The following is a 16,637-nucleotide window of genomic DNA, read 5'->3' on the forward strand; positions in this document are numbered from 1 at the left end:
TGATATAAATATAATTATAGTTCTTAAAGATTTTGGTAAAACATAGTCTTTTAAATTAATTTTATTTTATTGCTTTCTCTTTGATATATCTTAGCTTATTTTTATTAATATATAGAAAGATTAAAAAAATTATTTTGTTTTATCTTATTTTTTTTTCATATAGAAAACTTTTAATTTAAATTATATAGACATAATATAGATATATATTTTTTGTTAATAAAACAAATATTAATAAATCTATTAAGATTTTATAGAATAAATATAAAAAATATGTATTTAGATTTATAATTTAAACATTAATTAATAAAAAATTCAAATATTTCCTTATCTTTCATGTTTTTCAGTATTATAATTAATATGAAAAAAAAAATTTAAAAAAAAATTGTTAATAAATAAAAGATTTAATCTATAGTTAAAAGTTAAGATTATAAAATCAAATAAAATCGAAATTATTTTATTTATAAAGCTCAATAACCAGAATATTATAATCAGATTAAACATTTTAAATAAAGTATCAAATTTAAATTTTATAAGGAAGCAAATAGAAGGAGGCTGGATTCATTTTAAGATAAAAATGTTGAAATTTGTAAAACTGAGAAAAATTAAATTATATAAGTAATAATATGAATTTTGTTTTATTATTAAAGACTAAAAAATATTTATATCTATTAATAATTATTTTTATTTTACTTAATTTAATTTATTTTATATATATTTTATAAGATTTTGCTTATATAAAAATAATTATATATTTTTTATTTTTTTCAATTATTATTAATACTTTATTTACCATAAATTTAAAAATACATATATTTTATATATATTTTTTGAATAATTAGCAATTTTTTATAATTTTTGATAAGATATATATTTTACCTAAAAAATAAAAAAAAATTCTTCACTTCTTATTTTCTTTATATTTTTAATATTCAGGATACTTATCATAAAGTTCTTTTCTTTTTTCATCAAACTTTTAGCTAGTTTAATTTTAATAATTAGTTTATAATTCTTATAAGGTAACATTCTTTCTAAAATAAAATAAAAATAAAATATTAACAAAAATTTATACCCATTATTATCTTTAACTAATAATTCTTTTTTTTATTTATTATTTTCAATAAAAGATCTTTTATACATATAAGCAAAAATAATGCAAAAAAATTAAATTCCCACAGCTCCTCCCAAAACATAACAAACCAAATTAAAATTATTTAATATAACATTTTTTATTTTCTCTGTTTCATTTTTACTATTCATTTATTTTCCTGCCCAATCAATAATTTTTTATTTCGAAGTGATTATTAAGGCATCTAAAATTATTTATCCTAAAAAAATAATTGCTAATAAAAATATGTAAATGCTTAGTTTTGCTACCGATTATTTCATATGCTATCCTAATAATGATATTACAAATTCTATAAATCCTAATATTATAATAGATAAATTAAGTAGACTTATGGCTTTTACTTCAGCCCATAGCCAAACACCAACTGCAATTAAGGATAATGATTATAAAAGAAATAAAAAATTTAAAAGATTGTATAGATAATATATGCATTTATTTCCGGATATCATTTTAGTTTTATTTTTGCTTTATTTTTTTATTTATATTTTTTTTATAATTATTATATTTTTAATTTAATTGAAACCATGTATTTATAATAAAAATAAACTAAACCGAAACAATTTAATTTTTAAATTATAATTTATTTTTAATAAAAAGTTTAATTTATTTAAAAAAAAATTCTATATATTTACATTATAAAATAAAAATCTTGCTTAAGATTTTCATTTTAATTAATTGAAATAATAAAAATGATAATAAAATATAATCTAAAATAAACAAATCATAAAAAAACAAAACAAAACAAAATGTTAAACTTTTTATAAAGCTAAAAGAATCTTACTTATCATGAACTAATAAATTATATAATTAATGAAAATACAGAAAATTTTTAAATAACGTAAAATCCAAAACGTTAAAGACCTTTTTCTCTTTTCGAAGACTTGATAATAATTTAAGCATGTGGTGAAAGATAAATACTAACAACAAAAGACTATTTAAATGTATCTAAAGGAGGAAAGATTAAAAGATCAGTTGAAGCTGTTCGTGCAAGATCAAAAAAATATTTAAATAATTTAAAGGAACCTGATATATAATAAATAATTAAATTTTCTATTTAGAATAATGTTTAAGGATATATTTAATTTAAAAGAAATGGAAAAAATGTTTTATTTTAAAATTGTGTAGTTAATTTAAAAAAAAAATATGAGAGATTCAAAGAAATACATAATAAAGAGAAAACTTAAGAAAATGATAAAGAAAATCAGTCTAGTTAAATTTTATAAAATGATAATTTATCTAATTGAATTTTTTTTAAAAAAATAAAAATATATATAATTTATATTTTTAATTCATTAAAAATATTCAGTATTTATATTTTTTTATTTTTACTATTGTTCTAATTCTTTATTTTCGAGATATTAATTAGTCTCTTAAGTACTATAATTGCTTACAATGAATGCAAACAAAACTTAATTTCGATCAATTTATCTTTATGTTGCTATTTATTCGATTTCTATATTTTACTCATTATTTAAAATTATTGAATTAGGAGGTAAATCTATTAAAAAATAATAAAATAAATATTTTAAAAACATTGTTTTTTTATTTAATACGAATTCCTCCGTCTATTTTTGTAGTTTATTATATCATTTGTAAAACTTATTGTTGATTAACTTATAATGATTCTGCAAATTATTAATTTGTTTCTTTAATTTATTATATAAGAGGTATAATTAGTTCTCCATTTTAACTTATTTATTAAGCTGCTTGTTAAAACTAAGGATTTTAGTTTAAAAAATAAATTTGCTCGATTGTATGAATATTATTTTATTAATAAATTTATGGATTTTTTGCTTTTAAACAATTTGAAATTAAGTATTCTAATGCTTCTTCAATGTTATTCTAAGAATTATTTAAAGATTATATAATATCATGCTTTTCAAAAGATAATGATTGTTATATTATATCAGCTTCTGTTAAATTTTTTAAATAATTTAATTTTTATTCTTCAACTATTTTATAAGGTTTTTATAATTAACTAAACTATAAAAAATAATTTAAATAAAAGTATATATATATATTATTAATTTTTAACTTTTTATTAAATCATTAATGTTAATTAATCACCTTATTTTAAATTTAATTCACTACATGTTTATTAATCTAATATTTATTTACCATTAAAAATTAAAATTAAATTTCTTTTATCTTAATTAGTTTATTCTTCTAATTAAAATTTTAATTCTTAAACCTTTTGGTAATATATATATATAAATATGATTATATTTAATACAGTTGTATTGCTTTCGAAATTAAGACAGAATAATTATCCTTTAAGAGTTTTTATATTTAATATCATATAATTGTATATTTTTTAATAATTTAAATATAATATAGTATATAGAAGTATACATATAAAAATATCTTATAAAATTAATATGTAAATAAATTATACAAATATAAATATATAAATAATAATATATATAATGTAATTAAATTATAAATTCAAAATAAAAATAATATATATATATATATATATATATATATATTTATAAAAAAAAAAAAAAATTTGTTATTTTAATAAAAAAATATATTGTAAATTTATAAATAAATTAAATATTATAATAAAATATAAATATATATATATTATTAAATATATATATTCTTATATATAATTAATAATATATAATAGTATTTTAATATATTTATTAATTAAAAAAATCATTATTTTATTATTATTATATAGCTACTTATATTAATATATTGCTAATATAATTTTCTTTTAATACAAATAAATAAAGAAATACATTTTCATATAATAAAATATGAGTTTTAGTAATGAAAGTAAAATTAATTAATAATAATAGCCAGATATCAAATTTTCTATATATAATATATCATAAGGTAAGTAAGACAAGTTAAATATTTCATAAGTCATGTTTTTTTATTTTTATTATATTTTTAAGTGAATAAGATGAAAATTTGTTAAAAGGTTTATCATTAAATTTTTAGCTTGATGAAAAAGAAGATAAAAATATTTTTTTGTTAAATAATTAATCTCATTTAAATTAATAGATGTTTGAAAATTAATAATAAGATATTCTTTATAATTTTTAAAAAAATGAGTAAAATTTATAAAAAGAATAGTCTTAAAATATAAATATTTAGAGTAATTAACAAATTTCATAATAATCTTCTACTAATTCTAATATTTCTAGTTAAAATCATGCTATATAAAATTAAATATATACATAACTTTAATAAAAAATTCTTAATGATTAGTAATGTAAGTTTTTAAATATAAAAAAATAAAAATTACAATTTAATATTATTTATATTTTTTATTTATAAAAAAGTTTAAAACCTTGAAAATTTATTTTAAACATAATAATAATAATAACAATAATTAAATGAATAAAATGTATAAGAAATGTGCTAAACCTAATTTATAAAAACAAATCCATAATTTAGAACTCTTTTTCATACAGTAATTCTTTAAAATTTAAGAGAAGTAATGTTAAATAAACCTCACAAAATTAAATTATTTGAATAATTAGATGATGTTGATTTTAATGATATTTAATAAATAAGAAATAAATATTTAAATGAAAATAATTCTGTTTCTTATTTTTGAAATTATAAAAAATATATTATTTTTATATATAAAGTGAATTCATTTTTTTTTATTATTTATAAATTATGTTTTTTTTTTTTATCTAATTATATATATTTTAAAGTAAAAGAATTCTATATAATTTTTAATGATTATTTGATTTATTTATAAATTATAATTTTTTTTAATATCTAACAAAATATTAATTTTTATTATTATTAAAATAAATAAATAATAAAAAAAAGTATGTTTCAACTACTTTTAATAAGACTAATATATATTCTATTTTTCATAAATTAAATTTATGTAAATTTAAGTGACGAAAAAGGCTTAAATTAATAAAAAATGTTTAATTATTAAGTTTATTTTTAATTTTTGACGATTATTTACTTTTTATATGTTTTATTTATTATATTTAGAATGCATTTTTTTTCTAAATATACTTCTTTTATTTTATTAACATTAGAAATCATTAGTTTTAGAATAGATTTTTTATAATAAAATGAACATTTATATTCATTTTTGCTTAATATTTCTATTTATTCAGTTGGCATTTTTATATGTAGTAAAATAAATTATTGTTCTGAAAAAAAAAATTCTAAAAATTATGATAAACTGAATTATTTAAGAAAGGTTTAGAGATGTTTGAGTGAAAATTTAGGTATAAAAGCAAAGAAATATAAAAAAGTTACAAGAAATTGAATTACTTTAAAGGAAAAAATAAAAAAATATATGATTATATATTATTATTTATATAAAATAAATAAATTATAAAAATATTTTTATTATAAAATAAACTTTCTAATTATATATGTTTTATTAAATTTGTATTTTTTTAATTAATATTTCATATATTTATATTAATTCTATTATTTTGATAAGAAAATTCTTTAAAAAATTCATCATCATCTGTATTTGTACAAGATATATCATGTATTTGAAATTCTGAATTATTTCTATATATCTTAATTATAATAACAAAAAAAATTAATATTTTGTTATTAAGAAAAAAAAAACTACAATATTAAAATTTTATAACTCTAAAGGATTTTTATTTGGTGGTATATATGGTGATTTAATTTCCTTTTTAAATAATTTTTCCCAATCAATATTTTTAAAAAATGAATGGTTTTTAATTTCTTCAAAACCTTTTGAACCTAATCTTTTATTAACATCAGTTTGTAGTAAAAAATAAATTAAATTTTTAGCATTATTTGATAAAAAATTGGGAAAATTATATTTTCCTTTAAGAATATCAATATAAATTTAGTATTTATTAAATATTTATTCAATATTCCAAAAGGGGGTTTTTCCACATAGCATTTCATAAATTAAAACACCCTACGAATATAATAAATAAAAAAAAAAAATTAAATTAATTACTAATTGCCAAAAATCACATATTTTATTATGTCCTTTTTATAAAATTTATTCAGGAGACATATATTCTGGTGATCCACATATAGTATACGTTTAATCAGATTCTATATATAATTATAAATTATTTATAAAAATGAATATATATTTATAAATAATTTTTTTATATATATATATATATATATATATTATATATATTGTTTATTTATTAATATATATAAAATATTAATATTTATTAAAAACCTTTAATATTATCTTTAAATAAACTAAAGTCTGTTAATTTAATGTAACTATTAGATTCTAGTAATATATTCTCTAGTTTAAGATCTTTATATAAAATATTTTATTAATGTAGATATTCTAAAGCTAAAACTACTTAAGCTACTGTATTTTCATCAAATTTAGAAAACAATTACAAATGCTTATATAAATCCCCTTCTATAACATATTCTGTTATTAAATATAAATTATGCTTAGTTTAAAATGTATAAAATAAGGATACAATAAATGGAGAAGATGCTTTTTACAAAATATTTCTTTCAGCTAGGCTTTTTACTATTAAATTTTATTTTTTTAGTAATTTTTTCTTATATACTTTCATAGCATAAATTTGTTCTATACATATATATTTAATTTTTGTTTATTTTTTATTTTATTTTTAAAAATTTACTATTATTTTTATTTTTAACTTTATATACATTTGCATATGATCCTTATCCTATATTCTGAAGAAATAAAATTATATTAATATAATAAATATTTAATTTAATATGTATTTAACTTTTAGAATGTAAATGATTTTAATGAAACTTTATTTTATGTACATGAATAAAGTAAATTATCTTCTTCTTTATTGATTATAGAGTTTAAACTTTTTAAATTATCATTTTAATAATTATTATCATTATTTAAACAGACAATTATAGAGTTTCCCATTTTTTTTCTTCTTTTTTTTCAACTTTTATCTTATATGAAATTAAATTTTTGTATATTTAACTTATAATTTTTATTTATGAAAATATTAAAAGAATATATTTTTTATAATATAGAGGTAATGTTATTTATTTCTAATCAATTTGATAAATTACATTTAGATTTTATCTATTTACATCTTATTATTATGAAATTCTAATTTAATGACGTTTATATTAATTAAGTATATAAATTAATTTAGACTTTTAATTTAGAATAATTAAAAGGTAAAAATAAAAAAATGAAATATATAAATAAATTAAAATAGAATAGAAGTGTTAATCTAGGTATATTTTTAAAAATTACAGAAAGAAAAATTATAAAATTTTAATAAAATAAAATATTTTGCATTATATTGAAAATATGTGTATTATGTAATTTAAGATTAAAAATTTAGAAATTATTATATATTATTTTTATTATATATTCAAATTATAATATTTTTAAATTACATATTTAAAATGTTTTTTCTGGAAATGCTGGCTTTACCGAAAAATAGAAAAAAAGTTAATTAATATAATTTGTTATCTTTCAAAACATGAATATTATAGAGAGTTAATAATATATAAATAATAAAATATATATATACATTAAATAAAAGTTAAAATTTATTATATTATAAGAAATAAATATTTATTTATTACCGTATATATATTAAATTAATATATTCTAAATATATTATTTATTATAAATTATTTATATAAAAAGTTAAATAAAAATTTTAAGTATATATAAAACTTATTATATACTGTTTATCAAGAATTTATATTAAATAAATTAATATAATGCCGCCTATGTATTAATTTTATAATAATAAATTAACTTAACTTTTCATATATTATTTATAATTTTTTTTTCAGAAAAACTCATCTTCTTATATACTTAAAAGCTTCAATTTTTATTTAATCTAAATATCATTTTATTTTTCGACTTAAATTTTATTGTTCTTATTATATTAAGGTTTAAAAGTTAATTCATCGAACTTATCTTCCATTGCCTATTCTTATTATTAATTTTATTTTTCCAATTTTTTTAAAAAAGCAAATGCATTTTGGACTTAGTTTTATTCATCATATTCTACATCTTCCATATTATAATAAATATATTTGTTTTCTTTATTTTTATTAGATTATTCTATTTCAAGGATTTTTTGGCATTGTCCTAAAGCATTAAATAAATTTTTTGCTTTATTATTAAAATTTATATCTGCATTAGAAATATTAAAATCAATTTCTTTTCTATCTTATATTATTTATTATAATTCTTTTATTTGCCTTTAATCTGTTATATTAAAATAATTATTTACATCTATTTCTCTAAAATCAGCAGGCTATTTTTATATTAGCTTATCGCTTTATTAAAAACTTTTTATAATCATTTATTTTTATTAAAAATTATATATAAATTAATATTTCTTATTAAAAATAATAATATAAAAATAATTTATTTAAATAAAACTTAAATAATAAATATATATTTTCATCTATTTTTTTTTAAAAAAATAATAAATAAAATAGAAAATAAAAAGTATTTACAAATAATCTAATTAATAAACATTATAAAAATAATAATAATGAATATATGTTTATTATTAATTCTATATATAATTAATATATAATAATATATATGTGAAAAGGACTATTATAAAATACTAGGAATTTCTAGAAATAGTGATTTAAGATAAATAAAACAATAATTTAAAAAAATGGCATTAAAATATCATCCTGATAAAAATCAAAATAACATATACTTAGCAGAATTAGAATTTTCTTAGATAGTAGAGGCTTATGAAATATTAGGCGATTCCTAAAAAAGGGACGCTTACGATAATTTTGGTGAATTTGCATTTAATAAAAATAAATAAAATAATTAAAGTGAAAAAGTTTAAGATGATGTCGAAAATACATTCGATTAGGAATATTTTGAAGACATATTTGATTGCTTTCATAATAACTAGATGGAATTCAAAAAATAATAGCAATAGAATAGTCCTTAAAATAAATAAATAACTAATTTAAGATATTAGAATATATTTAGTTAGTTTTTTATAAAATTAAATAAAGATAGTAAAAGAAAAAACGTTTTCTAAAACTCAGACGTAATTATTTTTAAAATGGAATAATTAAGTAATTTTCTATAAAGAAATTAAGTCTGGATAGTATTATTTTACAACAAATATTAACCAGAGTCTTTAGAAATAATAGATGTTTATAAAAAATTTGCTTCAAAATATAAAGGAATATTTACTGTTTCCAGCATTAATTGTAAAAACGAAATTTCTTTATGTGAAGATCAATTTGAAGTTTTTTATTATCCTAAAATAAAAGCTTTCTCTGCGCATATAGAATCCCAAGGATAAGAATACAAAAATGATATGAAGGACATTCAAAAAATAGGACTTTTCGCATCCAATTTAATGGAAGACTATTCCCAAAAAGTCACTAAGGAAAATTATAAATAATTACATATATAAGCTAAGAGAATAATTGCCCTTTTTACTGAAAAATAATATACACCTATTTTAATTAAGGCTTTCTCAAAGGAATTTAAGGATAGTTTATAGTTTATTATTATACATAGTAGCGAAAAACATTTATTAAAGAAGTTTAATGTTACTTAATTTCCAACAATAGTAGGTTTATATGATGTTAAGAGATATTAAATGACGGTATATAAAGGGGTCAAAAATAAAGAATATATAAGAAAGTTTCTTAAATTATAAATCATAATTAATAATTAGCATATGAATATTAATAAACTTCTCAAATAATAACATTTAGCTAATTAATATAATATAATTATTTTTATTTTAATTGTTTAAGATGTTAAATAGTCTCTTATGTTAAATAACTTGGAAGATAATTACCCCGGTTTTGATTTCTATTATACTTTTTATAATAATATTAATGTAAGGCTTTAGGAGGATTTTTAATATAAATTCCCTAATGCTATTGCTTTATATAAAGGGAAATATACTAAATATTCCAAAAAATTTAAACTTAGTAAACATAGAATAAATCATTTTATAAATCACATCATTGAAGGAACAGCTGAATTTAATTAACCGTTTACTGATGATTTAATATTTATAAAATAATAATAATATAAACATGATTAATGAAAATAAAAACAAAAGAAAACAATATATATATATATATATATATATATATATATATATATATATATATATATATTTAAATTATGTATATATATATATACAAATTTATATTTTATTTTATATATCCAATTTTTTAAATCTTAAATAATTAGATAGAACTTAAAATCAAAAATTATTCATGATATCCATTTTATCAATATTAATAAAAGTTTTACTAGGTTTATTTGAAAGAAAAAAAATTAATTTATTATTTGCCATATATTTGCTTTCACTCAGTATCCATTTATATAAAACAAAAAAAGCTTTTTAGAATATTTTCTAAATAAATTCATTAAATTTTTAAGTTATATAATATATTTTTTTTTATCATCTTTATCTTTGTCTTTATTTATGTTATTTAATTTACTATTTTATCTATTTATAATTAAGGATCTGATTTCTACCTACTATTATATTTTAATAGAGCTTTTGATTTAATCTATTTTTATTGTTTTTAATATATAAATTACATGTATATATATATTGACTATAAAAAATATAATATCTAACATTTCATTCTTAATTATAATTATTAAATATATGTTTATTTTGTTAATTAGTTACTTTCATTTTTATAATTATTTTTTATTTAAATTATATTAATAAATAAAAAAAAAAATAGTATGTTTGTTTGCTTAATTAAATTAAAATCAAGATATTTTAAATAATTTAAATAAATCAATAATAATGTAAATATTAACTAATACAAATTTGATATATATATGATAGCTAATAATATCTTTAATAAATTTAAATATGCTTTTATATAAAATATGTTATATTTAATTAATAATTTGATATTTTTAAGAATTTAATTATATTTATTATGGATAAGCTAATTTAATAATGTATTTTTGTTTAATAATTAAAAATTAGTAAGTTTAAAAATTTTTTATTTGTTGCAATTTTATTTACAAATAAATTACTAATTTTTTTATTTTTATAAGTAATTATTTAAGTATTTTATAAATTTTTTATATTAATTAAAATTTAATATTTAATAATAATATAAATTTTATTTTTATTATTTAGAAGTTTATAATTAGTATATAATTGCATTATATGCATTTTTTTTATTTTATTAATTATAATTTAAACTTAAGAATTAAGTTAAAGTAACAGTTTTTATTTAATAATTACTTGATTAATTAAAATTTAATTTGATATAATATAAGTTATTATTTATAAGCAATTTATATTATCAATTTTTTTATGTGTATATAGATAATTTATAAACATTTATAAATTATCTAAAAAAATTAGAAATAATTATTATTTTTTAATTTGCATATATATTTTAAAAGACTAAAAATTTATGAATATAAAAAATAAATAATTTACAATTCTTTTTTTTATGAATAATTATAGCTAATTTATAAATAATAATGATTTAATAATAAAAAAGTTTATAATATTATAATTATTTTTCATACAAAATTTTAATTGAAATTTATTAATTCTTTATTAAATTTTCTTCAATATTTTATTTTAATAATTTAAAAAAATTAATAATAAATAAAAAAATAAAAAACAAAAATAATTAAATATAAAAAAAATATTTATTGAAAGAAAATATCTAAATTAATAATGTGAATATAAAAGACAAAAATAAAATTAAAAATTAAGAAAAAAATAAATAAATAATTAAAAAATAATAAATAAAAAAATAAATAATGGCCCTTGCAAAATTCCATAAAAAAAAAGTAATTTAATAAAAAGTCTCTAAAAATAAAAATATAAATAATAATAATAATAATAGACTTTAACAAAACCCGAAGAATTCGTAGGTTCTGCATTAGTTGAAATCGAAAACACCAACAATGATTTGAAGACTTATTTAAAAAGTGTTATTTTGACTGGTGTTGAAGAACACACAATTACCAAGGCTAACAAAAAATAAAAAACAGCTTTATTAGTATATGTACATTTCTAATCTTATAAAGTAGTCTAAGCAATTGCAAGAAAATTAATTATTGAACTTGAAAAAAAACTAAAACAAAACGTATTTTTCACAGCTAAAAGAACTATTGAATCCAAATGGGTTAAAGAACACAAATCATAATAAAGACCCAGAAGCAGATGTCTTACATACGTTTATGATGCTCTTTTAGATGATTTATTACTTCCTTCTGTTATTATCGGAAAGAGAGTTAGAGTTAGATTAGATGGAACTTAATTTACTAGAGTGTAATAAATATATATATATATATATATTATTTTTTTATTTATTAATATAATATTTTGTTTTATTAGTCATTTAGATTAAAATGATAGAGATTATTTGGAAGAAAAACTCGATTTAGTTACTGCTATTTACAAAAAACTCACTACTCGTGAAGTTACTTTTGAATTCAGAGAAGATAAAACCTTCCATACTTATAAAAAATGAGGGAATTTTTATAATATAATAATATAGATTTTTATTTAATTTTTTATTGGAAATAAAAAATAAAAAGTCATTTATTTTAATTGATTATTTGCTTTTTTATATATTCCAGTTCATTTATATCTTTTTTTTTAATAAGCTTTTATTTAAATTTTTAGTATTTTTTAGTTATTTTTTTATATTAATATAATCATTTTTATTATTTTATTTGTAATTTTTTTTTTTATATTTTTAAAAAAAATTGACAAGAGTATTTTTATATATATATATATTGATGTTTTTTTCTTTTTTTTTTTACGCATCTATTTAATAATTAGACTTATTATTATATTTGATTAAATAATATTTTATTTTAATAAATTATTGATTAATATTGATAATATTGTATTTATATTATTAAATGAAATATAAAAAGTTATAATTTTTTAATAAAATAATAATAATCTTTTATATTTCTAAGGTTATATGAATATTAATTTTTTCTTCATTTAATTTTAAGTCATATTAAATTTTTGTGGGTTCTTTTCAATTTTTAATGAAGTATTTGGAGATAGGTTGTTAAAATAAGTTAAAAATAAATAAATATACAATTATTAAATAAAATGAAATATATTTTTAAAAAAATATAAAATAAAATGGAAATTTTAATTTTAAATAGAATTAATATTTAAATTATAACAAAAAACATATTTTTATTAAATAAATTTATAAATTTTTATGTATTTATTATAATCATTTTCTCGCTCTTCTTCTTTTTCTTCTTAGTCTTCTCATTCTCTTCTTTCTCCACTTTTCTCTCATTTTTTTTTATTTTTTATTTTTTTTAATTATATAAAAAATAAATAATTTATTAAATAAAAATATCTTTTTAAAGATAAAGCAATTAAATATTTTCTCTCTATATAAAAAAAATATAATTTTACTACTAATTAAAATTATTTTTCAAATATTTATTTATTTAAAAAAATTTAACCTTAATATAATTTTATAAAAATTAAAAAAATAATTAAATATTTCTTTTTATTTTTTTTGAATTAATTAAAATACATTTATTATTTTTTAAAAAATAATTAAAATTTTATTTTTATTAATTAATTATATTAACAATAATATGATATAATAAAAATAAAGATAGAGTAAAAGTGTAAAAAATATAAAAGAAGATAAATTTTATAAAACAGAAACATATAATTTTCCAATAAAAAATGATTAAATTTAAGCTTTTATATAATTTAAAGACTAATTTAATATAAATCTAGTTGATAATATAACTAATGAAAATAATACAATATAATAAATAAAGAAATAGCTTAACTATAATTAATCCGAAATGAATAAAATATTAAATGAAACAAACATTTTGTATTCTTAAAATTATAGGAAAACCTTTTTTAATGTAAAATATTTTTAAATAAATTATATTTTATTTTTTATTTAATAAAAAGATTATGCAAAGTAAAATTAAAGATAATAATATACGAAAATAAATAAAACAAATTTAAAAGACTCAACCAAATAATAAAGAAATTTTACAATAATTAAATAATAATTATTCTGATATATTTGTTGAATAAAACTGTATAAATATAAATTATTTAACTATAAATAAAATAAACATTCCTTTTTCTTTATAAAAATAAAAATAAAGTAAAAACAATTGAATTTTATTTTAAAAAAATCGATTCAAATTCCGCTACAAACCCCGGCTTTTGTGAAGGAGCCACTTTTACTGAAATAAACGGAAATTTATATTTATATGGGGGTTTAGGCGAAACATTAAGGAACGAATTAATGTAATTCGATATTTAGTAATCTACATGGAAAAAAATAGCCTAAAACAATTTATATAGCGTATATGGACATACAGCAAATTAATATAAAGAAAATTTGATCGTTTTTTTTGGAGGATAATCTTCCTTTAGTTATTTGGCTAAACAAAGGATTTGTAGTTGTGATTTATGGTTTTTTAATATTAATACTAATGAATTTACATTAATGAAATGCTTTGGGGGAGTTTTGGAAAAAAGAAGAAATCATTCAGCTTGCATTAAAGATAATTTATTATATATTATTGGAGGTGTAAGAATGCATGAAAGTTATTTTTCGGATATTATTTCTATTAATTTGGATACTTAAAGGATTAAAAATTACGATTAGTAAGAAGCTTTTACTAATGGAATTGCTTTTCATAAAAGTGTAAGTGTTTTTAAATTCAAAAAGAAATTTTAGAATTTAAGACTTATAGAAGAAGGTATTTTTTTATATGGAGGAAAAGATAAAAATGGGAATATTTATTCATAAATTATGCTTTTGAGATTAGGTATAATTTTTATTGATATTTTTTTAATTTTTTTTTTTTTTAAACAAAACTAAAGATGTAGAGCATCCTATTTAATTCGAAATAATCTAAACTTAAGGAAAAATGCCCGAAGGCAGATTTTCTCATTCAATGGATTTAGTCGTAGGATTAAATAGTTTAGTTATTTATGGAGGAATTGGTCAAAATTATAAATTTTTAGACGATTTTTGGATTTTCTAATTACATTTGTGGGAATGGATGAAAGTTAACTGTAAACATTAACACGAGAATTTAAATTTAAACAAATTTGAACACTCTAGTTGTGTTTTTGGAAGCTAAATCTTTATTTTTGGGGGAATATCTAATTAAAATTATTGCGACTGCTTCCTTTATTCGGTTGAAAGTGATTCTTGTGAAAATTAAAAATAAAATAAAGCGGATGATTATGGAGAAAAAAGTGTTAGAAATGTAGACAAAAGTATTGGAAAAGTTAATAATAGTAATTTTGGAATTAATTAATTAAAAAATATTAAAAGTTATTTACCTTATAAAAAAGAATTTAATTAAAGATATTTATATTAAATTTAAGATTAGAAGAAAAATTTTAGAATTAAAAGGTTTTCTAATCATATTTGATTTTTTTGTTAATATCATATATTTAATTGTATTTATTTTCTATTTGTTTAATAAATATTATTTTTAAAAATAAATAAAAATAAAAAACAAAGTAAAATATAAAAATATATTAAAGATAAATATAAAAACAAAAAAATAAAAAAAAAAATAAAATAAAAAAAAATAATTAAGGAAAAAATAATTAAGGAAAAAATAAAAAAAAAATATTATAATAAAAATGAAACACAACAACTAATTGCCTGTATCAACTTTAAGAAAACATCAATAATATAGAATTAGAACATTCTTCGATTAAGCAGCTTAAAAAAAAGCTAGACTTCTTAAAAGATAAACAAAAGCAGCATAACTTTTCCCCAGACCAACTGAAAAATTACGTCCAGTTGTAAGAAAGCAAACCTAAAGGTATTTAATAAACGAATAAAAAATATTATTTTAAATTGACATTTCTTATTTTATTTTTTAAATAACGAAATTACAATTACAATCCTAATTTTATTTAAAAAATAAATAAAAAATAGATACAACAAATCAACTAAATTAGGAAGAGGTTTCACATTATAAGAAATAAAAGCTGCTGGACTTTCTGCTAGATTTGCATAATCATTAGGAATTTCAGTTGATCATAGAAGAAAAAATAGATGCTAAGAATCTTTAGATTTGAACAAATAAAGATTATTAGCTTATGTTAGCAAACTTGTTTTATTACCAAGGTATAAAATATAAATTAAAAAATAAAAAATAAAAATAAAATAAATTAAAAGACGTTAAAACAAGCCTAAGAAAGGTTTAGTTAATGATACCACTGAAAAAGTTGAAGTAGGTTAAGTATAATTAAGCAGTGTAGTCCCTGTTAAATAAGAATCTAAAAGAGAAAAAGCTGTTACTAATTTATAAGAACTTAGAAAGAAAAAAGTATACAGAATCATTAGATAAGAAAAAACCAACTAAAAATGGGATGGATAAAGAAGAAAAAAAGCTGATGAAGCTAATGCTGAAACTAAGAAAACTGCTTAGGCTTAGTGAAGATTTTGTTTTGTTTTTTATTTAAAAAATAAATAAATAAATAAAATAATTAAAAAATGTTTTCTTTTTTGTATTTTTTTATTTTTATGTTAAAGATTTTTTAGTTTT

At 15.5% G+C, this 16,637-nt stretch overlaps 4 protein-coding genes across 4 annotated transcripts, besides 23 other annotated features; 3 read left to right on the plus strand and 1 right to left on the minus strand. All coding sequences in view use genetic code 6, as the record gives it.

Annotated features, from left to right (window-relative positions):
• Positions 1–1,574: 1,574 nt before the first annotated feature.
• Positions 1,575–1,620: a microsatellite.
• Positions 1,621–3,504: 1,884 nt separating this feature from the next.
• Positions 3,505–3,598: a microsatellite.
• Positions 3,586–3,620: a microsatellite.
• Positions 3,621–3,662: 42 nt separating this feature from the next.
• Positions 3,663–3,728: a microsatellite.
• Positions 3,703–3,777: a microsatellite.
• Positions 3,704–3,783: a microsatellite.
• A 1,071-nt stretch (positions 3,784–4,854) lies between these two features.
• Positions 4,855–4,909: a microsatellite.
• Positions 4,910–5,222: 313 nt separating this feature from the next.
• Positions 5,223–6,756, minus strand: IMG5_173660 (hypothetical protein; the record flags this gene model as incomplete). The annotated part of the gene is made up of 2 exons (XM_004029698.1): positions 5,223–6,163; positions 6,300–6,756. 2 exons carry the CDS (start codon positions 6,754–6,756, stop codon positions 5,223–5,225), a joined length of 1,398 nt encoding a protein of 465 aa, XP_004029746.1.
• Positions 6,221–6,254: a microsatellite.
• Positions 6,757–8,381: 1,625 nt separating the features above from the next.
• Positions 8,382–8,465: a microsatellite.
• A 136-nt stretch (positions 8,466–8,601) lies between these two features.
• IMG5_173670 (hypothetical protein) lies at positions 8,602–10,149 on the plus strand (the record flags this gene model as incomplete). Its single annotated transcript, XM_004029699.1, has 2 exons — positions 8,602–8,910; positions 9,013–10,149. The coding sequence occupies 2 exons, from the start codon at positions 8,602–8,604 to the stop codon at positions 10,147–10,149; spliced, it is 1,446 nt and encodes a 481-aa protein (XP_004029747.1).
• A 21-nt stretch (positions 10,150–10,170) lies between these two features.
• Positions 10,171–10,246: a microsatellite.
• A 1,446-nt stretch (positions 10,247–11,692) lies between these two features.
• Positions 11,693–11,743: a microsatellite.
• A 41-nt stretch (positions 11,744–11,784) lies between these two features.
• Positions 11,785–11,850: a microsatellite.
• Positions 11,790–11,860: a microsatellite.
• Positions 11,815–11,860: a microsatellite.
• Positions 11,816–11,859: a microsatellite.
• Positions 11,818–12,728, plus strand: IMG5_173680 (s7e ribosomal protein, putative). Its single transcript, XM_004029700.1, has 3 exons — positions 11,818–11,888; positions 11,945–12,372; positions 12,439–12,728. The coding sequence occupies exons 1-3, from the start codon at positions 11,859–11,861 to the stop codon at positions 12,572–12,574; spliced, it is 594 nt and encodes a 197-aa protein (XP_004029748.1). The 5' UTR covers positions 11,818–11,858; the 3' UTR covers positions 12,575–12,728.
• Positions 12,729–13,568: 840 nt separating this feature from the next.
• Positions 13,569–13,660: a microsatellite.
• A 1,215-nt stretch (positions 13,661–14,875) lies between these two features.
• IMG5_173690 (kelch motif family protein, putative) lies at positions 14,876–15,506 on the plus strand (the record flags this gene model as incomplete). The annotated part of the gene is made up of 3 exons (XM_004029701.1): positions 14,876–14,891; positions 14,947–15,369; positions 15,460–15,506. The coding sequence occupies 3 exons, from the start codon at positions 14,876–14,878 to the stop codon at positions 15,504–15,506; spliced, it is 486 nt and encodes a 161-aa protein (XP_004029749.1).
• A 65-nt stretch (positions 15,507–15,571) lies between these two features.
• Positions 15,572–15,667: a microsatellite.
• Positions 15,572–15,669: a microsatellite.
• Positions 15,578–15,669: a microsatellite.
• Positions 15,582–15,724: a microsatellite.
• Positions 15,664–15,702: a microsatellite.
• Positions 15,725–16,593: 869 nt separating the features above from the next.
• Positions 16,594–16,637: part of a microsatellite that runs on past the window's edge.
• Positions 16,604–16,637: part of a microsatellite that runs on past the window's edge.

Source organism: Ichthyophthirius multifiliis, assembly GCF_000220395.1.
Source record: "Ichthyophthirius multifiliis unplaced genomic scaffold scaff_1120509251273, whole genome shotgun sequence".
NCBI classification, from domain to species: domain Eukaryota; phylum Ciliophora; class Oligohymenophorea; order Hymenostomatida; genus Ichthyophthirius; species Ichthyophthirius multifiliis.